This window comes from Aythya fuligula, chromosome 2 (assembly GCF_009819795.1).
Source record: "Aythya fuligula isolate bAytFul2 chromosome 2, bAytFul2.pri, whole genome shotgun sequence".
NCBI lineage: Eukaryota > Metazoa > Chordata > Aves > Anseriformes > Anatidae > Aythya > Aythya fuligula.
The window spans coordinates 157,464,727-157,488,976 of NC_045560.1; the positions used below are offsets into that span (position 1 = coordinate 157,464,727).

Sequence of the window (24,250 nt, forward strand, 5' to 3'; positions counted from 1 at the left end):
TTCATATAATAGGCCCTTAACTGCTTCTTTACAACACCACTAAAAAAGACAAATCACTTGAAACAGCAAATGACTACACCCAGGAAAAGAAAGGAGATTTCAAAAGGTTTATCTGACAGCCAATAAACAGGATAAATAACAAGCAGTATTTCATTTGTCAGGAACATGGGACAACCTGCTGATAAAAAAGGACTACACCATAAAGTGGGGAATACCTTTGTCTTGGCTGTAAATGACTGTGCTGATTTAATAAGTACACTGGCAGTTCTACTCTAGCTTCTCTTTAGTACTCGCAAATGGGATGGAAACAGAGGAAGAAGGGGAGGAATGAAGCTATCTGTCCTCAGCCCCATAAAGTGGTTTCATTCTGGTTAAGGGTTTGAAATCATGATGGCTTTTATCTTATATTGACTGGTTTACCCATAGGAGCTGATAAGCAGACTATGAACAAGTCAAAGACAGGACCCTAAACTCTCCACCACTCTTTCCTTCGGTAAGACTGGACAGTACCCATTTCTGTATATTTTAGGGTATTATTTCATAATTGATTACCTCCTGGCATATAAGTCTATTTGAATATCCCATTGTTGAGCTAAGGACCCAAGACAGAGATGTGTTTGGATAAGTAGTCTGTGTTGTGCCTACAAATGTAATGGAAATTAACCTTCTAACACACTGCAGCACATGTATTTTAACTCAAAAAGTATCCTAACAAAGTGTAGAAAAAAAAAAAGGATTTTGTGAAGCTATGAATCTCAAAGGGAGGGAGAATAAAGAAAGACATTCTTAAAAGGGCAAGCAAGGAGTTTATTAGCTCTTAAATGTGTCTGGTTACAGATGTCCTATTGATCAGCTCAACCAAGGCAATCAGGATACTTGCCATTACGCCAATGGCTTCTCTTGCAACAGAAACACAATCTATCTCCTGTCAGGAAACAGGAGACACAAGTCTGTTTCCCCACACAGAAAAAGAATCAGCAGAGAAAGTAACTTTCAAGGGAAAGATAATCTCCTTCAAGGACAAATATTTACTGTGTGCTAATAACATCCCATCTTCCTCACTGCTTCTAAGATCTCTGAGTCACTTGCCATCAGGTTCACCAGCTTGTGTTTCCATCCTGACCTATTTTCCCATGTTATTCTCATTATTAAGTATCTTTAACACTGCATTCAGCACCCTGTTTGTTCTCTCTCTGTCTTAGTAGCAAAAGTTTGAGTCCCGTTCAGTTGGTGTTGGTACAGGATCTATGTTAGTACAGGATCTCTTCCTCTGAGAGGAAAAACAAAACTGAAAGAGGCAGAAGGAAACCTTTCAAAGTCCACCCAAGTGAGTAGAAAGGTGTTCCTAAACACTACAAAATGGATCAGACCATAAAATTTAACAATTCATAGTAAAAATTAAAGTATAAGGGTCTGATGAGGACAGTGCACCCTTCTCTGCAGTACAAGAACAATATTTAGGGGAATTGATCGAGACTGATGAGAAAGCCTGCTCCAGTCCCAACTGGAGGACCTAGTTTGCCTGAGTGCTGACACAGTAGGAGCTCTTGTGACACCATGATCGGAGAAGAGGGAGAGCTATCTTACAGAGCAAAGATCAGGAGGATGAAATGTGCAGGATTCTGTGATAAAATGGTTTGTGAGGAACACATCACTCCATGGACAGGCTTGGGAATGGTATAAAAGAGTCTAGGAGGACATCATTTTGCAGTGCAATGAGGGAAGTGATGAGAGTGCTGAAAGTGCTGATTTATTTCATTTTTCATGAAATGAGTTGATTCTTGGCCCTACCATGTCTTTATGCTGTGGCAGTGGATGAGTTTCTGCCCATCCCTGTGCAAAGGGGTGGTAATTCCCCCAACGTTCTCCCCTGTTACCTAGATGGGCTGTTGAGGACCCACTTTGTCAGAGCTGGACTCCTGCCCAAGGTGTTCCAAGCAGTGGAACGCACAGCTCAAAGGGCAGCTGCAATCTCCATTGCCTCACAAATAGCAAGACAGGAAGGCTGGGCCACCTGAAGTGAAGTATTTGCAACTCCAGAGGCAATGATTCATGGTGAAAATAATAACAATAATAATGAAGTAGTTATTTTATTTATTTATTTATTTATTTTTAAAGCAGCATTTTTCTTTCTCCCAGTGTTTCCTCTGTTCAAAAAAAAAAAAAAAAAAAAAAAAAAAGTGTCTTTGTAGCTCTTTATCTTTACTTGTGCCTGAGCATGGCACACCTGAAGCCATGCTGAAGAATGAACCTGAAGCATCTCCCAGGGTAGTGAGGTAATAAGAGTATGCTCAGCAGGAAAAGCAGCCATCTGAGAGCACCCACCTCTGGGATGAAGGGCCACCTCTGCTTCTCCCCATGGAACAGGCAAATGATGGAGCAGAAACGGGCACCAGCTGTTAGAGCAGGGACCATTTACAGAGCATACAGACCATTTACAGGGCTTGCTGGATATGGGTGATGAGGAGTGAACAGATCAGTGAGGGATATGACAGCTTATCTGTCACTTGAAGGGCCTGATTGATCCCCTGCTGTCTTTTTACAGCACAAAACTAAGCCTTGATGGGCTCCCTGCAGGTGCCCTGCTGCAAGGCTTCAGCCCATGTGAGGCAGACCTGTTTTAGTCTTCACAGTCTGTTCTGCTGTTAATATCCCACCAGGGCCAGAGGTTCTCTGTAAGAACCTGGCAAGGCACAGGGTGCAGACGACTGCAGAGGCTTGGCATTTTCCTTTTGCATGTGGAAGGGCCATCCCTTCAATGAGGGGCTCCATCAGCCTGCAGGGCTGCAGCTGGTAGTACAAGAGGAAGTTTGTGCATTGCTGCTGGCATTGGTGTTGGGAAGGGGATCTAAAAATCACCTTCACCTTCTTGTAAAGCTCCCAGATTACTTCCCATGGGTGCTGCAAGGGAACTGCAGGGGAATATCATTCTCCAAACCAAAGCGGTCCCAAGGAGCCATGCTTCTCTGCCTGTCACCTGTGGTTGGTGAAATCTACATTTTGGGGGAAAGGATGATCCTTTTGGTGTCAAGGGGGAGTGGACAGAAGGACCTCTAGCCCTTCCCAGGTCCCTTGTGCTCTTTCCACACAGGAACATGTGTTTGTGCGGTGGGAGAGGGAGAAGAGACAACCTCATCTATGATGGATGTGTACTTTGAAGTGGTTGTCACTATTGTCTTTTGGGGTTAGGGTCCAACAGGCAACAAAACAGGGAGAGGGTCTGTCCAGAGGAAGGGACCCCATTGCAACACCAAGCACAGAAAGACTAGTTAGTAATGGGGCAGGGTTTCAGGAAGGTGAAGTACCTGTGTAGAGATGGGGAATGGTTGAAGAGAAGTCAATGAAAAGACAACGTTTTTCTCTTCCTCTCTCATCTCTTGACTCTCTGCACTTTCCTGTGGCGTCTTCCTATCACATTCAAAGACATTCTGCTTTGGGGCCTTGGCAGGGGCTGCGTTGTAGGGTCTATAGGTCTGGTTTTGTCTCCCCTCTCACGACACCGAAGCTGACAGGGCTTTTCTGGATTTCGCCCAGGTGGTTGGAACTCGTGGTCGGCTTGGGGCGACTGCACCAAGGACTGCGGGGGAGGCCTGCAGACCCGCATGCGCTCCTGCAAGCCCCTTCCCAACGAAGGCCTTGCCTGCGAGGGAGTCCTGGAGGAAGGACGGCTGTGCAATAGGAAGGCGTGCAATAGTAAGTGGAGGCATGTTCCCCTGCACGCGCGCGAGCGTCTCGCCCTTCTCAGGAGGATTCCTCAACCCTGTGGCCGTAATTAATGAAAGAAGCAGAGTAAAATTGCTGAAGGTCTGTGGTGGAGCAGTAAGCCCAAGGGAGCACAAGACTTCAGCTGTGCATGGCCTTGCCCTTCCCTGATTGTCTCGTGGCCATGAGTGCTCATGCACACATGCTGACACACGTCTTGCAACACACGTGTCTGCAGATCCAGACCTCTGCCCCACAGAACAGGGATCTATAATAGGTATCCATAAGCAGGCCTACATCAGGTGTCAATGGACTTGTACGATACGTACACCCTAAAGGCATTTCTTTGATAGTTGCCCTCTGGAGCTTCTCTTCCAAACAATTGAAGCATGCAGCTAAGAGAAGTGCTAATCTTGCTTCCTTCATCTCTCTTTGACTTACTTCCCCTTCCTAGTCAAGTGCAATGTTGTTTTCCCCTTCCTTTACACAATGAAAGCCTACAGCACTAAGACATGGAGAAAGGTCTGGCCACTAGACAAAACACAGGGCCTGAGCAAGACAAAGATTTTGACAGAGGCTCTGCAGCCTCTTTCCAGGTCCTCTTCTCCAGAAAGCAAGGGACAAATTGCCAGTGCCAGTCAGCAGGACAATACTGATGGGTCCAGCTGGTGACCTCTGGCACTTTCATTCCCCTGTTTCTTTTGCGTTAGCTGAAAGGAGAGAAGACAGTAGGGAAGAACAACAGCAGAAGAATCTCAGCCCAGCAAGTGCTGGCAAATGTCTGATTATAATTATTTTCTGCATTGTATTTCACATTTATAGTAGAGAATGTTTGGATAACTCCTCCAGCTAGGCAAATAACTGGGGAAAGTTCAGTTGCCTTCAAAGGCAGGGAAGCATCTCTTAAAAAAGGGGAAGTTCAAATAGAGGGACATAAATATATTCCTCTAATAAGGGCTAAAATGATTTCATGCATTTTTTACCACTTCTATAAATTTAAATCTTGTTGCAATTAGGCTTTTTTTTTTTTTTTTTTTTTTTTTTTTTTTTTTTTTTTTTTATGAAACCTTCCAGTATATTGAACTTTATCTCCTTGACTCACAGTTGCTAATTTCCCTTGGAGATTCGCCCACACTAGGGGAATTTAACTGATATCCCCCACGCTCTTGCTGGTGTCTTTGGAGCTTTAATGAGGCTGGTGCTTGAGGTGGTGATGGTGGGAGTACACCCATCCATGGCCATGGACCTGGAAGCTGGACCTGAGGGGAAAGACCAGCTGTAGGACCTGATTGCATCTAAATGGAGCTGGAAAAAGAACGACACTTTGCTTGGTGGACATGGCTCTGAATTCCTGAATGTCTGGAGTAACTGATAACATTGTAGAGGGGGCTCTGAGGCTGTGGCCATTCCTGGGACATGACAGCACATGGGAGAAGAGGCAAAAAATACTCCTTAGAGTCCCCTTCCTGTGTTGGATAAATGAGAGAGGGACTGAGCTTCTGCAAATTCTCTTTGCAGCCCATCCATCCCTAGCCCTGATCATCTTCACAGACATCCATTGGACTTGCTTGATTCCTTCACATCCCTCTTGAACCAGACCACCCCAGACTGGACACACTGTTCCAGGTCCAGACCCACCAACACTGAGCAAGGGGCATCATGCTTTCCCTTGGTCTGCCCCAGCCTTTGCTCTTCTTTGTGCTGGATCTCCTGAAATTGCTGCAGCAAGGAAGGATGAAGGGAGCAGCCAGGGAGCCTGGAAGCCTGGGCTGGGCTTCCAGCTTTACTCATTGCATGGAGCAGAGCAGTGGAAGATGAATCATTATTCACTCACCATTTATTTACTCACTTTTCTAGAGTGTAACACTGAGTAAAGCTGATCCTAAGTGAGGAAAAGGCTGATTGTGCCCCAGGGACTGTGATTCAATAAATTATTCCACTTGCCTTCCAGTCCTCTTCTCATTAACCATCCAGTCAACTCGTGCTCCAGTTAAAGTGTGGTTAGTTCAACAGAGCTTATTTGGGAAGAAAGGATCTTGAGCTAAGTGAAAAGCCATAGTTTGGAAAAAGTATGGATCCACTGAGGGAGGCAGCACAGATTGATTTATCCCTTTGAAATAAATAAGTTAATTCTGATTAATTTTCCCAAGCGTCTCTTTGTAGACAAACTGCTGAGCCCCATTGTGATGCTTTCATGATGGCAAGCTGAAAAGCATTTGAAGGAAAATGTGAACAATTACTCTTCCAAATGACTTGCCCATGCACATCTTGAGCTCTATGTCCAACCTCAGGATAAACCTACATCTCTCCACATCTACCCCAGCTGTGCCTTTGGATCTAACCTTGCTCTTCGGAGAATCTGTCCCTTGTTGCCTCTGGAGCTATGCATAAAAGAGGTACAAGTTATATTCCTTAAAACCCCAAAATATAAGGTGACCCGGGAATTGCTTTTGCATTTTTATACTTACCCTTTTCTTCTCTTTCCTGTGATCTGTACCAAAACCCAGGAGGATTTAGAGGTAGATTAGAAATCCTTCTGTTTTAAATGTGTCATTGTTATTCTCTTACTGACTTTTGCTCACAGATTTCTTAGGGATGAGTAGGAAGTTCATTCTTCCACTTGAACTGTTATTTTCCTAAGTGTTCATTATATGTTGCAGCTAACTACATTTTAATTCCTTTTCTGAAAAATTATTTTTTTAAAAAGAACTGGACAGAAGTATATTTTCATAGTGAATTGCACAGCATTTCAATACTTTGTAATAACACCTGGCTAGCTCTTCAGATAAAGTGGAGTGGCTGACACCTGAATTTTCTAGTAGAAAATAAACAAACAAAAAATGTTTACTTCCTTGACCAAACAGCCATCTGTAATCTCAATAAAGCAGCAAAGCAAAACAGGGATGATTACTTTGATATTTTTCTCCCTGCGGTTGGGACCATCAAAAATTGCTGAAGAAAAGTAATCCCAGCATTAAAAAGTGAAATCAGTTGCTGAACAGCAAGTTATGTTTGAATGACAGAAATTACCACCACCTTCAACACAAGGACAAGCCCACCTCTTTTTAGCTTCTCCTTCCTTGTTCCTGCCAAAGTGGCTCGTAAGCTGGTGGCTGATTAGCAGAAGTGTCTTAGCTGTTTGTTTGGATTTCCAGCAGCCAGAAGAGGTCATTGATATGGCATCGGGAGCAAGTTCGCAATGGGAACAACCTTGCATGATCCCACTGAACTCCCTGGAGCTGTTAGGTGAATACTTGCAGAGGATCTACAAAGGTTTCCTTGGTTTCTTTTCTTTTCTCTGTCCATGGCAGATGTGCTAGAGGGATCCAACCCTCCTTATCATCCTGTTTCCAGCCTTCCTCTTCCAGAGCAGCCTCGGGAGGACCTTCAAGCAGGTCCCAGTATGCAGTGATGGGAACGGTGGTTCTGCACATGCAGGCTGGAGACAGTAGTGTTAGAAATCATTGCACGGGCACAGCTGAATGGCTCCACAGGTGACACTTCTGTGTGGGCTTAATCTTTTCGCACTTGCTTGGGCCAGTGTCTCTGCTGTTTTGTGTAGCCAGTTGATCCTCGTCTGGCTAAATTGCCCCAGGGATACACACCCAAGCACAAGGGCATGGGAGTCAGGTAAATTATTTGCATGAAAAATAAATATTTCCCAAAAATCCTGAAGGAAACCTGTAATGAACACTTGTCCCACACTGGAAAGGAAACTTTGAAAGCAGCAGCCTGACTCGGGCAGAACCATTTTTCATGGCAGACCTTCATCTCAAGAGGCATCATCTGAAGGAGAGTATTCAGTGTTTGTTGTAGCTCTGGTTTTTCCTTGCTAGAAGCAGAGGACCTGGTGATATACTCTTCTCTGGTGGAGGCAGAGGAGATTTCCTCCATCTGTTGGACTTGGCCAGGAGCTGCTGTTTTATTGAGGGGAAAATAAGCCAACCAAATGGCAAATGATTGCAAAAGAGCTTCTGAGTCCCAGGTCTTTTGGATGGAACGGGCAACATACTATTCTTTTGTACTAAAATCTATGGTTGCTGGTGACCTGGAATGCAGAGTGTCCTGGAGGAGAAACTGGCTGTACAAGGCAGGACAACATCCAGACCAGAGGAGGGATGTCATGGGCCTGCCCCTGGCACTAGAATTCAGCAGAACTGAAGAAGTGCAAGAACCATCAGAGCTGAAAGGAGCCAGCATTGATTCCTGTGGAACAAGAATCTCAGAGGATCCTGCTGAAACCCTGCCATCCCATCTGGCAGAGGTAACGCAAAGCCATCTCTGACATTTATGAATACGCAAATCAGGCACTTATGTCTCCCCTAGCCTGGGAGAGGAGTGCTTGCATCCTGCCCTCAGGTGCAGCAGTGTGAAACCAGTCCAGTCCCATCAGCTTGTGCTGATTTCCAGTGTCTAGCATGATAAGGATCTGGCCCTTCAGCTGTACAACTGTTAGTCGTGTGAAGAAACACGTGTTCACAATTTATATGGATGAATGTCTGTTTGTTCTACGACGCCCCTGGATTTCATTTAAAATAGCATTTTTGCTGCAGCCACAGAGCTGAAATATTCTGAGAACATCTCTGCTCGCCACACACCAGGCTACAATTCATAACAAGCTGAAAGAGCACCTTGTCTTATATGTGCAAGCTGCTGCTTGCAGCAACTTTGTTGTGTTCCCACTTTTAATGGTGCTTCAGACAATTCATACCTGGGAGTAAAGCATCTCACTGACATTTTCATAAGCCTCAAATGTTCAGACTGGGCCATTTGGGCCATTTTGTTAGCTGACACAGTTGTCCTATATTCAGTGGCCTCCAAAATGACTCCCTTCTACACCCACCGAGGAGCTGGTCCTGGTCATTAAAGGGTATTAATGCTTCTTCCCTTCTCAGTTTTGCTCCATTACCAAATGTTGGATGTCCCAGAAGGTCCATAGACAACACCTTCTCCTTTGGCTTCCCCTTTGGTTTTACTGCGCTGAGATACTTTTTAAATCATTCTTTTCTACCCTTTGCTTGGATCCATCTTTTCCTTCCCACCACCCCAGCTTACCTGAATAATATTCAAGATTCTATCATTTTCTTTCTATATGGGGGACAAATAGAGGAAAGAGTGCTTGGCCCTGGTGAAGAACTCTTGGATGTTCAAAACTTGTCTCACAATGACATGAAGTCTCTGCATTACTTTTATTTATTTATTTTCCCTCAACTCTACTGCAAGATGCTGACTGACATGTTACATGTTCTCATCAGCAGCATTGGTCACCAGCTTCCTCTTCCCACTGCAGCCAGCATTACAGGAACATCCTCCTAAGTTTCGTCTTAAAAATCTCATGTGCTTTGCCTCTTGTGTGCAATTGCAATTTCTCTTGGCTGCCCCAAGGGCATTATTTGTCTACCCCTCCTTCAGACTTCTCCAAGGTGCTGGGTATCTCCACAGTGTGCCATCCCTGTGTTATTTGTATAGCTGGGATGTAAATCACATCTAGGTTTTCCACTGATCCTGGCATTACTCTTCACCAACACTGCTGTAGGGAGCAAGTTTTTGAGATCTGACCAGTTCCCTACTACCTTTATTTTGTGGCCCCATAAAGTTCAGGTGCATAAAACCCCACAGCAAAGCATCACTTGCACCAATTTTACCTTGTGCATAAAAGACCTGGCATCTCCCTCCCTCCTTCAGAATCACAGCTGAGTTTTGCATATATTGGAGGTAACTATCCAAGTCAAATCTAAGCCGTGCTCTGTGCTAAATGGGGCTTGACCTGCTTCTTTCCAACACCATTTCCAAACGGCAGGCATCCTGCGTGCTGCAGCAGAGAGACCTTGGCATGGGCCTGGAGGCAGACTTTCCTGGAGGAGGCTTGGGGCGAGCTGTCAGGGTGACGCGTTCAGCCACTGGACCTGATCGCCTTTAATTAGGATGAGCAATAACAGTGCAGGCTTGTCATTTCTGAAGGAAGTCATGCCGTTCGCTCAGTCCAGGATCAGTCGTTAGGAAACGTCAATAACACAGAGCCCTAAGAGCTGGTGGGAGGAAGGCCATGGTGCCAGGGTTGCTTTTAATTTTATTTTGCTCTTTTATCTTTTCTTCCTTTCTCCCTGTCTCCCTGTCAATCTATCCATGCTTGCTCACTGGCCACTTCTGAGACATGCAGTCTCACGTTTCCCTGTCACCTTCCTTTCTGTGGGCAGCTGACAAATCCATCCAAACCCCACATCTGCCCTTTGCTGCCCACCTCCTTTCTCCTCCCAGCCTAAATGAGTCTCTGGGAAGTCTCTGAGATTTACAGCAGCTAAAGATTTTGTGGGTCCTCGTGGTTTAGATGCTTTCATGAAGAAGGCTTAAATCAGAGCAGACTAATATGTGGGGGTATAGCCAGAAATGGATGCAAGGGTGGTGGGAATGGATCAGTGACTGGGATGTGTCCCATACTTCAGAGCATGGAAATAATTTAACCTGCCCCTAAACAAATTCAGAACACTGGATATAGTTAGAGGTTGATTAACATTTTTGTGAACAGAGTCTCACATACAGAGGTCTCATGACTCTATAGTGATTAAAAGATTGAGATTTGGGCCGTTTCTGTTCCTGTAAAGAGACAAACAAAAAATGATTGCATGCAAATATCAGGGTTTTTATAGTCCTGATGTCCAGCTATAGCTACCCTGCCACTGATGACTGCCCCATCCTGTCCCCTCCAGCCAGCAGCCTGCAACCAGTGAGTGCTGGAAGGGTTTGGAGGTGGTGGTGTGATCAGTCCCTCAGTTTCTTACGCCCTGCTTTGAAGTGGCAGTAATGGGAATAACATAATTTCACACACTAGATGGGCGTCTTCCATGAACCAAGCTGCTGAATATAAAGTCTGGCTCCTGGCAGGAACTCTGAATCATTCCTCTTCCTCCTCTGCTTTCCCTTTTTGGAAACCAATGAAGACTCCTGCCACCACGCTGAAGCTTCATTAACCTTTATTAATTTTCCCAGGGTTCCAGGATTTGTCACCATTTCATCTCCTCGCAGTTTGTGTGTCTTGAAAAGGTGTCTGACTGTTTTACCTCCTTGGGAAAAAATAAAAAAGACCCTCTGTCTGGTACCTGCTGTTTGGAAACAAACTGGGTGCCAGATCGCAGATTACTTGGATTCAGTTCTGCTCTCTGTTGTTCTGTGTGACTCCAGTGGAGCTCTCCTGATTTACAGCGGGCAGGTCTGGTGGGTGGAATTTGGTTGCTATTGCTCGGTTGCTTGTCTGTTTACTAGGGAGGGCACGTGTCTGTGTAAATCAGGCTTGCCACATGCCCAAAACCTAGGAGAACGTGAGTCAAATTCGAGTTTCCTCTGTAGCAAGGAATCCCACATGGGATGCAAATGCAGAGCTGGCAGCAGTGTGGGTTTGGCAGGAAGAAGGGTGCTTGCTGTTCATCAGGAGTTCAGTGCTTTTACTCCACATGATTTACCTTATGATTTCAACAGTCCTCAGTGGGACACCTCCACTGATATCTGGATGCTGTAATCAGAATCTTTGCTCTTTCACCTGAGTTGCAAAAGTGCCCAGTGGCAGCTCTGTGGGTCTACAAGCCATGGTGTTGGCCCCAGACTTTCATCTCTCCTTGTTGCTGGTGATATGATAGCATTGGTGGAGGAGACATCCTTTTGAGCCATCCCTTTCCTTTTCACCTGCCCTCACCTGCCTGCTCTACTCAGCATGTTTCTGAATACTCTACTGAGCATTGCTAAGTAGATGTTGCTTGCAAGGCAGAGTTTTCCACCGAAAAATACTGCCGATCATCACCATAGGCCTCAAAGCACTGCCAGGGTTGGTGGGGTTCATTGTCGGCACATCCAAAAAGGTTAAACACAAGTGCAACAAAGAGTGCAGACACCTTAGCAATTAACCACAGTTAATTAAAGACCAGGCACAAGGGATCGTATTCTTCATGGTCCCACGTGTCACTGTGAAACAAGGGGTTGACCTGCCAGCCAGACCAAGTCTTGGAGGCTGGCTTGGTGCTACAGCCCCTGGGGACTGCCAAGGGTGCCGGGGTTGGAAAGCAGGTGGTGGTGTCAACCAAACATTGCAGGTCACTGTTGTTTATACGTGTAACCTTTGTAGTGAAAGATCTTGCAGAGTGAACCAAGGTGTATTTACATGACCCATTACCTTGCCATAGCCAATGGACGCTATAATTCCAGAAGCCAATCGCTGAGGTCCACAGATAACAGAAAGCGAGAGGACACTGACGAACTGCAGCACTACGGGTACCCTGCACCTCAAATAGGTAAGCTCTGACCTCCTACGACAGCCTCTGGAGCTGGCACCCTCCTGGTCCCTGCACCCCCCGGCTGGGCTGGGCTGCCTGCATTGACTCGCTTCGCTGTTCCAATGACCCACCTAACCCACGCTTTTCCTCCCAGGTTGGTGTGGTCTTACCCAGCAAGTCACACCCTGAGCAAACAGTCGCCGTTCAGTTTGTTTCCATCCCATTGCCCCAGCAAGGGATTTGTGTTGCTGCCGTTAATTAAAGAAGGCAAAGAGGGTTAGACGCTAAGCTCTAACCAGACCATGCTTCTCACAGACTGCTTCTCATCACCCTGCCTACTTCTAAATCGCTGCTTTGTCTGAACTATCTAAATAGCCATAGTTCATTAAGCCAAAGCTGACCTTACTGCGATACAGCCTCTTTGCTGAAGTCCATGCCATACCTTCCCATCGACCATAGGTGTGCAGGGCATAACAGGGAGAGAGCAAGGCTGCTTTCCCTAGGACACCAAGTCTTTAGCATTGTGCAAGGGCTCGTATCTGAGAGCCTCTGCAGCAGGATCTTCCGCCCTCCTGCAATCAAAGAGGAGTGAGATTTAATAACATCAGAGTGTGTGATCTGGGAAGGTGGGAGTGAACTGGAGAGGCTTTGTGCTGTCCTTTTACTGATGCCTTTCATGGCAGGCACTCAACGCATCGTAACTCTTGGGCAACGCAAGATGTGCTGACCCTGGCTGCAGGTTAAAAATCATTGCCTTGTGGGCTTGCAAACACTTTGTGCTCTAGAAATGTTTCGGAGGAGCCACGGCTGCAACATAAGGGAGAGCGGGTTATGTTCTGGTGCATATCAGATGTGCTCCATCCAACTCAGCAGGATATTACCACTGTGCAGCAGCAATATCAGGAAGCAGCACTGTGGTGCAGAGGCTCTGGAGGTGATCAGGCACCAGCTGGGGTTGTGGGAATGGTCTGAATCTCCTTGCTACCCTGCACTGAGTCTGCTCCCTCTGGTGGGAGCAGCTCTGTGGCCTGCAGGAGCACTGGCAACTGTCAAAAAGTTGCAGGGAAGGGTGAGTGTTGGTACTGCTGCTACTTGGAGAATGGGGGCGAAGGGAAAGAACTCCAAGGCAAGTCTTGGGATGTCCCCATTTTCCTGCTGTGCCTCAGGTCTCAGGTGCTTCCCTGGTGCTTTACTCCAGCCTGTAGCCTGGCCAATAGGTTTATAACTTATAACTTTAACATTTTTTTCCTGTCGTGCAGCTGCATTTGGGCTAGGGGGATATCTCTGTTACATCCCTGCCATCGTAGCCACTGCAGCAGCCAAGCTGACCTGGGCTGTGGTGTATCCCTGGGAGCAGCCTGGACTGGGATGTCCAACTGGGAAACAGTGGGCTGTCCTGCAACGCGCTGGCCACACTCCTGCAGCTGTTCCAGAAACACTAACTGCAGCCAGGGTGGTCAAGGAGATGGGGATGGAGGAGATGTAAAGACCAGGCAGAAGGTACAGCCCAGAGAGGGATTTAGGGGGAGTCTCGGGCTGGGGATACAAGCAAAGCACAAGGCTTCCCTAGCAGTTAACATTGTTTGTAGACTATAAGTGATTTCACATCCATGTAAGACCTGGCAAAACATGAAGCTGCAAGAGCAAGATCCATCCCAGCATGTCCCTGGCCCCGTCACTCCCATTCCAGCCCTTGTGCTGCTTCCAGAAGGCTTTTGCCAAGGGCAGGGTGTGAACACGGAGGAGGTGGCACGTGGCGAGATGTCAGAGAGGTGGGACGTGCCAAAAATCAAGGGATCCTGGCGGAAGGATGACAGCCGTGTGCCGCTCAATTAATGCCGAGTGAGGAAGTGTCAGGAGGAGCTGCAGGCGCTGATGGGGACCCCACAGCCAGCTGAGCTCTCTGTAAAGCCAGATCAGTTCCTCACAGGGCTGGCCAGGTGCTGGAAAGGATCCTGGATGGCAGTGCTACAACTCCATGGAGCAATGCCCAGAGTGTCTTCTTCTGCAACGCCTGCTGGGCCCTCTCCAGCCAAAGGAGGGGTGCTGCAGGAGTGCAGAAAATCTTCTCATCCGTAGTTTTGGTGGTGATCTTTATTTCTGCTTCTCTTGGAAGGAGAATGGAGGGTTTTTCCCAGTGCCAAGATGTTCTGAGAGCCTCTCAGGACTGGGTCTGGCATGGTTTGAAATACAGTTGCATCTCTTCAAGGCTTGAGGGGTCTGGACGCAGTGTAGGTTTATATAAATCCATAGCAAACCCAAAGGAGTAACTAGCACTTGGAAAATAAACTACATTATGGATTGAAAATACCAGGACTGGTGCAATGTGGGGGATGATAATTGAGATTAACCTCTATAAATATCTGTTTGTATGGTGAAAGGAAAAAGAAAAGAAATACAAAGATGGGGAATGAGAGAGACTAGGTGGAATTTGGGTCAGAGATGCAATTCACTCATCTAGTAACACTAACTCTTGTCTGGACACGGAGCTTGCAAAACCACAGCCAGGTCTGAATGGGGAGGTGGTGGGATGGCAAGCCCTTCAAGCCATGGGTTACTGATGGAGGAAGCCACTGCATCTCTTCAGAATTCCTCTGTTCCACCTCTGATCTTGCAGGAAGACTTATGAGCACAGGCTGGCAGCATTTAACAAGCAACAAAAGCCAGCTCTCTGCCACTGAGGGACTTTACATTGTGGGGTCCAGTACTGGTGGGTTGCTGCAGGGTTGGTGGAGGAGGTTGGCTGTTTCTCCAAGCACTGTGAAGACTTCGTGTCCATGCAGCATCCAGGTGGGCTAGGTAGCAGGGATGGTTGGGCTTTGTGGGCCAAAGAGGGATCTTCTGGAGTCTGGGCCACTGTGGATGGCAGATGCTGAAGCAAAATGTGATGGTAGTAAAAGGTAACGGGTTGGTGGTCAACTCAGAGTATCACAAGGTTATCTGACAGAACCAGTTGGGTTCCTTATTGGAAAGTTAATCAAACTACCATGGAAATGCAGATCTCTGTATTCCAGGAGATCTATTACATGAGAAATGGGATATAGGAGTGTTGCTTTCCTGAAGCCCCAAGGCCTGAAAACACACAGTCTCCTACAGATTCCAGAGAAAGAACAGTGGTCTGCAATATTTCCCTAACTGGAACTAGTTGGGTAGATTAATAGAACAAAATGCAAAATGGAACAGTATTGAGCAACTTTGGCTTAATGAACACGGTTACATTCAGAGTCCCTCCCCTGCACAGGCAGGAAGGGAGGCAGGTGGTGCACAGATTCCAAGGGTCTGCAAGGTCCCTTTTTCTTTGTCCCTGATCTTGTTGGTAGGAAGACATATTATGAAAGGAGGAGCTTGCAATAATCATTGGGACTGCACACATGAAGTAGAGAAAGCCTCATCCTTAGCTTCCCCTCTTTCTGAGTCCAATGAGCAGACTGATGAGAGCCACAAACACTTGAAATCCTGCATAAAATTTAATTAAGTGCAGACAACTCCCATAAGACACTGGTGAACAAATATATCACCTCGTGGAAGAAGTCAAACATGCGTAGTTTTAGGGCAGGTGAGGCGGTTTTGGACAGTTTGATGGTCTCCAACCCCTACAGATCCCATCACAGTTCCTATATGGACACTCAGCTCTTTTTTAAGCCTACAAGCAGGACAAGATCTCAAGCTGTGCCAGCCCACCATCTGTATGTCTTTCATGCTCTGTGTTGAAGCTGGTCAGTCTAATACAGCATTTACTGTCCAGCTGTTTTTGGGAATGGGGTGGTGGTGCTGGACACATGTCCAAGTGCTGGGTGCAGTTCGGGCTGTGCCATGAGCATGTACGACCCCTAAAGTCATGCTGCACCAAGTACCATGGTCCTGTGTATTTCATCTGTGGTCTGCCAGATGCATCTGGTTATGATGTGACATGGTGTAGTCTGATGATCTTAAGAACTTGTTACTACAAGGACATGCCCCTCTCTTATGCATCCTCAAAGATGTGCTCTTGGTGTTTGCCTGTGTCATATGCCCGTGTGCTATACATACCAAATGTGTTCTAAGTTTATCATGCATAATTATTGGTAACCCATTAGAAATCTAAAAAACAAACAATGGAGACTTTAATTAAATGAAACAGAGCAAGCTTTTCTTTTCATCTAGGTATTTTCCCAAAGCTAGATCAGTGCCTATGAAAAAGAAAGGAATATTTGTCCTTTCCTACAACATGCTTCTCGTGACTTTTCTGGCTATTGGGACCTGGGAGATACCCTCCTGGTAGGACCATATGAGTCCAGGGATATCAGTGATAGAGGGAATATGTCTCAGTCCTTTCCACTCCCATCGTTTGTTCAGTGGGATGCTCTTACTTGTCTTCCCAATACTACAGGGAAGAACTTGTTATAGTGTATACAGGAAGTCAGATGCTCAAAGCAGCTCTTCTCCACAGGTGAAGGAGATGACAAGAGAAAGCTCTGTGGGATTGCTTCAGTTGATTTTCTTTTGCTATTTTATCTGTTCCCCCTCTGTCAAGAGAACACAGGGAAAGGAGCTGGATCCTTACACCTGCTCTGTTTTTGGACACGTGTACCTTCCCTACCCAACCACTGTTACTTCCTCTCTGTCATTCCCTTTGTGTGTGTGTGTTACAACACTGAGAAACGTCCCTCCCCCTCCCAAAAAAAAACCTTCTCTCCGATCCCCTTGCTCCCTACACATGGGACACTTTGCACAAATTCCCAGATTTTTAGCTGCTGGCAAAGTGCCACTCGCAAAGCACATCCCCAGAGATCCAGGGACCAAGGATGCCCCATCCTCACCTTCTGCTCCAACCCCAACAGGTGACCCTGCAGCAGAGGAGTGGTCCCCGTGGAGCGTGTGTTCGACCACCTGCGGGGAGGGCTGGCAGACCAGGACCAGGTTCTGCGTGTCGTCTTCCTACAGCACTCAGTGCAGCGGTCCTCTCCGGGAGCAGAGGCAGTGCAACAACTCTGCTGTGTGCCCAGGTGGGCTGAGCGCTCCGTGCACCCATGGGCAGGAGGGGAAGAGAGGCTCGTGGAGTACTAACAGCTCAGGACATCTCCTTCATGACATCTTCTTGGAAGGAGGCTTTTTTTTTTCCCCTTTTACTTCCCTTTTAACACTTATAGTCTCACAAAGAGACCATTAATTGACCAAGCCCTGTTAGATGGGCACTTGCTCTGTATGGTACAGACAATTCCATGCTATTTAAATGCAATGAGCAAAATATATCTGAAAGGCCTGTACCCTTGGGGGGTGTTTCCAAGCATGAGGCAGATTGGGAAAGAGCAGTGACAGATGACACTTTTGGTTGCTAACACAAGGTACAGCATTGCAAAGTCAGCACGAAAAACTCAGCTGCTGGTATGTTCATGTATTGAGCCATCCCTCTCCGCTTTTATATCTCTTCTTCCACAATTTTGATGATAAAGCACAATCTGGGGGCCTGGATATTACTTTGAAGAACTGTGCTGTTAAACCAGGTGTGTTATTCACAACTCCTGACCAGAGACATCATTGTTCAACCCAATCTTACAAGGGCAAAACCACAGAGCTGGTTCCCATGCTGAATTTTCTGCTCTAGTTATCTCTTATCATGCAAGGTGCCTGATGACAATCACAAAACATTAGGTTTAAACTCCCCCTTCCTGAGGCTGGTGGATCAGTTAACAACCAATAGAGGACTGGAAAAGTGACTGGATGACTGCATTTTTATTTCTTTTCTGAAGCATTATAGATATTGTGTTAGCTTCTCCAGATAAAGCTGGAAGGGTGAAGTCCTGCAGTCCCTTAAGAGAGATCAGTACATCCTTGTAACATTTGGCCTCCAGAGATTACAGTGACGAACCTTCCATAAATAAACTGGCCAGATTAGATTAGATTATCTTGGAGAAGATTATGTTAATATAGATTAGCAGGCTTTAGAAGTCTAATTCTTGGAGTTGTTGGTGATGGCCTGAGCAGTGTTGGAGCATTGCTGCACATCCTATTTCTATCCTGCTCCTCCAAGCCTCCTGAGCTTTGTCCCTGCAGTATCACTGCATATGATAGCAATTATGAAACAGGCTACAGCTTTTCTGAGAGCTTGAAAATGCTGTAGCCTTTGAAGATTCAATAAGAAAAAACGTTGAGCGAGGGAAAAAATGGTGACAAGTGAGAAAATGATGGCAATGCTGCGTTCCAAAGGGTGATTTTTCTGTTTGTTGTTGTTGTTCCTCTCTAGCTAATTGCATCTTTTCCACCAAAAAAATGCCCTTTCCCTTGGCTCAACATTCTGAAAAACGTGTTGAATTAAAAGTGCATTTCAATTTATTTCAAGTGGGATGGAAAGTAAAAGATACTTGTTGTCAATACCAAATCACAAAAAAATTACACCATGTTCCTCTTGCAGATTTCAGGCTGATTTGTTCTTGGCCTTCCCATACCAGCATCTCACAGGCTGCTCATTCGGGAGGGGGGGGCAGGGGGTACGATGCTGTGCTCAGTGGGCTTAATCACTTTTCCAGAAGTGATTTCCTCTGGAAAGGAAACTTACTTCTTCTGCTTTGGTTGCAGTGCATGGCACCTGGGACGAGTGGTCTCCGTGGAGCCTGTGCTCTTCCACTTGTGGGAGAGGGTACAGGGACCGGACCCGCACGTGCAAGCCCCCACAGTTTGGTGGGAACCCCTGTGAGGGCCCGGAGAAGCAAACGAAGTTCTGCAACATCGCACTTTGCCCAGGTAAGGCAGTTAGAGATTAGAGGCCTTCCCTCCGGCAGGTCTCCTGGCCCCCAAAGATGCCCACAGGTGGGTCAACAAAGAGCTCTGTAGCTGTCAGTCCTGTCTAAAGGATCACATGGACTGATTTGTTCCAAAAAGGATCATCTATAAGGAAAGGAGACATCAGAGGAGCAACCAAGAGCCTCCTTCTGGGGATATTCAGCTATTTTAGGTTTGAATTTGCCCTGTGTAGTAACTTACTAAGGACGCGTTACATGGGATGGATCTGGACTGGTTCAGTTATCACTAACATTTCCATGAACATCTCATATTTTTCATTTACTATCCCCAGTGGATGGTTCAAAACCATGGTGTCCACCTGGGTTTGTTGTACAGGAGTGAGTGCTTTTGCCCACTAGTTGCATACCTGCCTGGATTTCACTGTCTGTGCAAGTTCTTTCTGTATTGGAACCTGCCATGGGCAGCGAGATGAACTAAGAGACCCCTGAGAGCATTGTCTGACATATTTTAGGAACTTCTTACGAACTTTTAGGAACTTCTTCCCATCACCTAAATTTCACCTCCAAACACCTCTCTCTGATTTATTCTTTGAGACACCAGAAACAAACCTCAAGACAAAATGGTTTCTGCTCACTGGAAATCCAATTGTGCTCCTGTGGTTTCCTTTCCCTGAACCAGAGAGGCCCTGGGTTTACCACAGAGCCTCCATTAATTTAGCTGGGGGTTTCCTGGTGGACGCGATCAGAACACAAGAGAGCTCCCCAGCACGCCTCCCCTCTCCCAGGATAATGTCAACTGACACTTTTCAGGTTTAATGAGAATCATTATGAGAAATTATGATGTCCCCGGAGGAGGAAAGGGACTGTGGGAGTGATGAGAACTTTGTGAAAACATTTGTGAGAAACCTCCTGGCATTTTCCGCCTGGTTTTCACCCCAAGTAACTATCCCTGGATTCCTGGCTGCCGTCCAGAAGGCTCTCCTCAGAATAAGGACATCCCAGGCATCAAATTGGCTCTGTCATAAAAAAGACAAATTAAAGAAGTCAGACCTGGCATTGCTTGGGCAATAAAGCATATTCTGAGTTAATGTTGAGCCATAATTAATTTAAATGCAAATAAATATGTGGATACACTGTCTCAAATGAAACAGGGAGGGGGGGAGGAAAGACAGGCAGCCCAACAGAAAGACTTCAGCTCTAATTAATGCCACAAAGGCAATCAGTGGCTTTGCCGTGCCAAATGAGTGCAGCGCTGGGGGACTCATTGAAGCACAACAATGGGCGCTGCTCAGTGCTCGACATGCCAGACATCCGTATCGCTCCTTCCCGCCCCACTCAGAGGATTTATTACTGCGGCCGATAAAAACGCTTTGCTCAGGGACAACGGAGCTTTTGTTCCTCCAGAGCAGCAGATATCGCCGGCTGAGTCCCAAGTCCTTCAGAGGAAAAGAAATCAGGGGGAAGACAATGGCAGTGTCTGCACAGGCTGCACAAAGCAGGCTCCAAGGAACTTTGATAGACTCATTGTGCGGTATGGTGACGGTCTTTGATGGGTTTATGATGGAGATCCCTCAACATCTTGCCCAAGAGATGTCCTTACATCAGTGTACATGGCTGGAGATGCCACATGGTCTCTTCCCCATTTTAAAAATATTTTTACAATTGCAGTCCAGGAATAAATGAGCTCTCATCTCAAAGGAAATTCCCTGCTCACTCTCTCCCAGTGAATGAGCAATTTGTGGATGTAGCTCTTTTCCATTTTCCCATCTCCAGAAGCTCACAGTGGTGGTAGGATTCCAATCACCACCAACACCGTACACTATGGAAAAAGCATATTTTTTTTTTTTGGTAAAAGCAATATTTACTTTGGGAAATGCAATGTCAACTTTCCAATATCAGTGACCACTGTGGAAGGTTAATCACTGTCACTTCGTCCCATCAGAGGAACTTATTTACATCTGGTAGGACCTACTCTGTGGCTTTTGGGATCACTTCCAAAGAAGAACCAACCCTCAGCCACCACCTCATGCATTTCTCCTCCTTGGGGCTGATAAGCATGGACATGATAATTTGAATTATGCATGATGAAAACATCAAGTTTGGATTACCAAAAATGGGCACTTTTTGGAAGTACCTTTCTGCCTTATTTTCAGACCTTCCAAGCTCACCTGATACCATCCGAGTTAACAGTTGTTCATTTGGATGTTTTGACATTTTCTCCCATGCTTGAAGACAAAGAGCCACTCAGCTGCAATGGAGATTATTTGGGGCCTTGCAGATGACACAGGGGACCAGGCTGCATATATTTTTCTTGGTCTGATAAACAAAGTGAAAGAAAATGAGCTGCAATCTACAGCAACGTGATACAAGCCAGAATTCAGACTTTCCTCTGATTCAGTTGTTTTTATTCTGAGTGAGAGCTAACAGTTAATGAGAGCTAAACAGAGCATGATGACCGCTGCTAATGAGAAAAAGCGCTCCAGGAATAGCAGGCTGGGTGATAGATCTGATGATCAGGGACCAATTAGGGTGTGAGTGCCACACTTGGGAATGCCTCACACTGCACCACACTAATAAGATGCATTCATGTTTCTTTCCAAACCTGTCCCTATCATAACCTCTCTTTTCCCTCCCTTTCCTATTTAATTATCAGAGATGTTGCTGTGTGGAGATACATCAAGCCTGTCAGTGTTAATTCAGCTGTGACAGAAGGGCATTGACCACACACGCGCACTCTGTTTGTGGTCTTCTCTTGGAGCACACCTTTGCTCTGAGAATTTCCTGGCTGACAGAGTGAATTTCTCTCAATAACAGTGTCATTCGAGTTTGTGCTTGAAGGGCTTCCTCTGCAAAACAGAGCATTTGAGTGCTTGAGGAACCAGGCTCATGTATTGCTTTGGACTAGTTATGGTGAAAAAAAAAAAAGGTTCCCTAAAAAAAGTAGGTTGACCAAAATGGGAAATAGAATTATAAAATAGTAGAATCATTAAGGTCGGAAAAGACCTCTAAGATCATCTGGTCCAAATATCCTGGTAACAGATGGATTCCTTCAAAATTTTCAGTGAAAATATGATCCACACTCTCTATTTTAAGGTTACATTGTCACTGGCAATATTAATAGTTTGGAATTTTATATTAGAATATGTAATGTCAATAATTTTAACTTTTCTGTTGCTATGAACATAAAAATCAATGTGTTATGGTGCTTGCATCCTGGAAGAACATAACATAACGTAACAGCTGGAGGTTGCACAGGGTCCCAAGACATTGCCGTTGCCACTCTTGTTTGAACTTTTTCCTGATGATGCTGTCCTCCTAACACTCTCTGTGACCCCGGTTTGTCCTCCCCTACCTCGGTCCCTTGCTGGCACAGGCCAGAGACTCTTGTACATGACTCCTTCCAGAGGGAGCGATTTTCACATTCCGCTTTGTTTTCTTTCTTTGGGCCACTCAGTGGACGGAAACTGGAATGAGTGGTCGAGCTGGAGCTCCTGCTCAGCCTCCTGCTCCAACGGCACCCAACAGCGGACGAGGGAATGCAATGGGCCCTCCTACGGGGGAGCCGAATGCCAAGGACACTGGGTGGAGACCAGGGACTGCTTCCTACGTCAATGCCCAGGTCAGTGGACAATGACTTTTCCTCTCTTTCTTGGGTCATCCTTCTCTTCAGTCCCAGGTAGGCTTTTATAACCTCCCCTCCCGTTTCCCCTGGGGAAGAGTTGCATAGTTTTCACCAGCGATGCAGTAGTAAGGAGGCTGTGGATCACACTTACAGACCATGAACCCAAAATCTATAGCTGGCAAATGCTCCAGGAGACCCCAGACAGGTGAGTAATTATCCATGGAGAACATGTCTTTCTGACTAATTGGATAAACTGGTGTGAAAAATATTCTTGCCTGAAAACAAGGCTTAGATATCTAGAAGCTGTCAAGATTAATCAGGACCATTTTTTCTTGCCATACATTCCCTGGCCCTTTTTCTGGCTCTCCTTGGGTGCTCTATCCCCATTAACCCATAGGATTGAGGAGTGGACACCCAAGATGTCACCAAATAAAGCACGAGAGGTTGGTGCTGGCCCTTTTCTTCAGTAATTTCCTTCCACTGCTTGGAGAAGAAGAGACGGATTTCTCCCACCCTCTGGAGAGGAATTATTTGACCGGAGGTGACCTGCTAACTCCTAATTAAAACCCAAATATGAATCAGAAGACTTAGGTTCTTCCTCTATTTCTGTCACTGAGTTGTTGTTTCTTGTCTGTGATGAAACAGAAGAAAACATTTTCCTACCTTGCAGGCTTGTAGTGAGGGCTAATTAACATTTTTATAGTGCTTTGATAAAGGCCATTGTTAATGCAAAAGAAGTAGCATTTCCACTGAATCTGTAAAGATGCTTGGAGAAGATACCAGGAAATGAGACAACATCTTAGCCTCTTGCAATAGCTCTTTCCAAGGTACGTGAAACCTTAGTGCAATGGAAATGGCTGGAGTGAGGGTGGTTTGATGTTTCTTCAAAGTTTCTCACCTGGGAGGGGCTCTGCTGGTCCCTTTGTGCTCATTTTCAGACATGTATTGTGCATCCCAACCAAATACCAACTATGGATTTTGGCTGGTAGATGAGGCTGCCCACCAGGTTGAATCTCTGTTGGCCCTGAAAGCATTCATGGTCAGAGCCCCAAACCTGAGCAGGGCTGGTGTTGTTGGGGGAGGATACTGAGGAAGAGCACAAGAACACCCCTCACTCATCAAAGGGCAGCCTTAATGGGAAAGAGTATGCACTTATTCCATGTCTGTTGAGGATCAGACAAGGATCTGAGGCAGGAGACCTCCCTTCACACCAAGCCATTCTCTACTCATCCTACCTTCCAGTGCTCGCCTTGGGAAGTTGCCTCCTTCCATTGCAGATGACGCTGGGGATGTTTCAGGCTGTTTCTTTCCTCTTTTCTTGTCTCCAGTGGATGGGAAGTGGCAAGCCTGGGGCGTGTGGGGCAGCTGCACCACCACATGTGGAGGTGGGACCCAACGACGTGACCGGGTGTGCTACGGGCCCTTCTTCGGCGGAGAGTCTTGCCAGGGCCCCAAGGAAGAGTACAAGCAGTGCAATGACAGGAGGTGTCCTGGTACGTACCCCAGACTCCTCGCACCCTCCTTCACACTGGGGGGACAGGAATTTTGGAAAAGGGTGCTGAGCCCTGTGTTAGGGAGCTGAATGCAACAAGGAGTTGTGATTGCGTTTGACCCTGCTCATTACCCAGGCACAAAATTCTTGCTGAAGCCAGTGTGACCATGCTGATTTCAGTGGATGTTTGATAAGTCCCACTGGTCTAGACTTCATATTTCTCATTTTTTTATTGTCATAGAGTCATAAGAGTGAAAGAGACTTCCAGAGCAAAAATTGATATCAGAGTTTTGAGCCCATGAAATATTTGAGTGTGGAGGAAGATTCATTGTTTCCCACCCTTTACCTAGCCTCTGGGAGACCCGCATGCCACTGGCAGTTTTTAAAAAAGACAGATGTGTGCAGATCCATCAGAGCCTTGCTCAGTCTCATCCTTCTCTAGCTACAGCCATGG

The 24,250-nt window shown here is 46.2% G+C and overlaps 1 protein-coding gene across 9 annotated transcripts in view; it reads left to right on the top strand.

Moving 5' to 3' along the window:
• ADGRB1 (adhesion G protein-coupled receptor B1) overlaps positions 1-24,250 on the top strand; it is a 256,252-nt gene that overhangs the window by 107,218 nt on the left and 124,784 nt on the right. For 7 of the 9 annotated variants that reach the window (XM_032182289.1, XM_032182293.1, XM_032182292.1 and 4 more), the window contains exons 3-8: positions 3,535-3,693; positions 11,874-11,981; positions 16,784-16,948; positions 18,519-18,683; positions 22,128-22,301; positions 23,633-23,797. In XM_032182289.1, the coding sequence (XP_032038180.1) occupies positions 3,535-3,693; positions 11,874-11,981; positions 16,784-16,948; positions 18,519-18,683; positions 22,128-22,301; positions 23,633-23,797 (936 nt within the window). The remainder of the gene's footprint in view (positions 1-3,534; positions 3,694-11,873; positions 11,982-16,783; positions 16,949-18,518; positions 18,684-22,127; positions 22,302-23,632; positions 23,798-24,250) is intronic. The other 2 variants (XM_032182291.1, XM_032182297.1) reach the window with 2 other exon arrangements.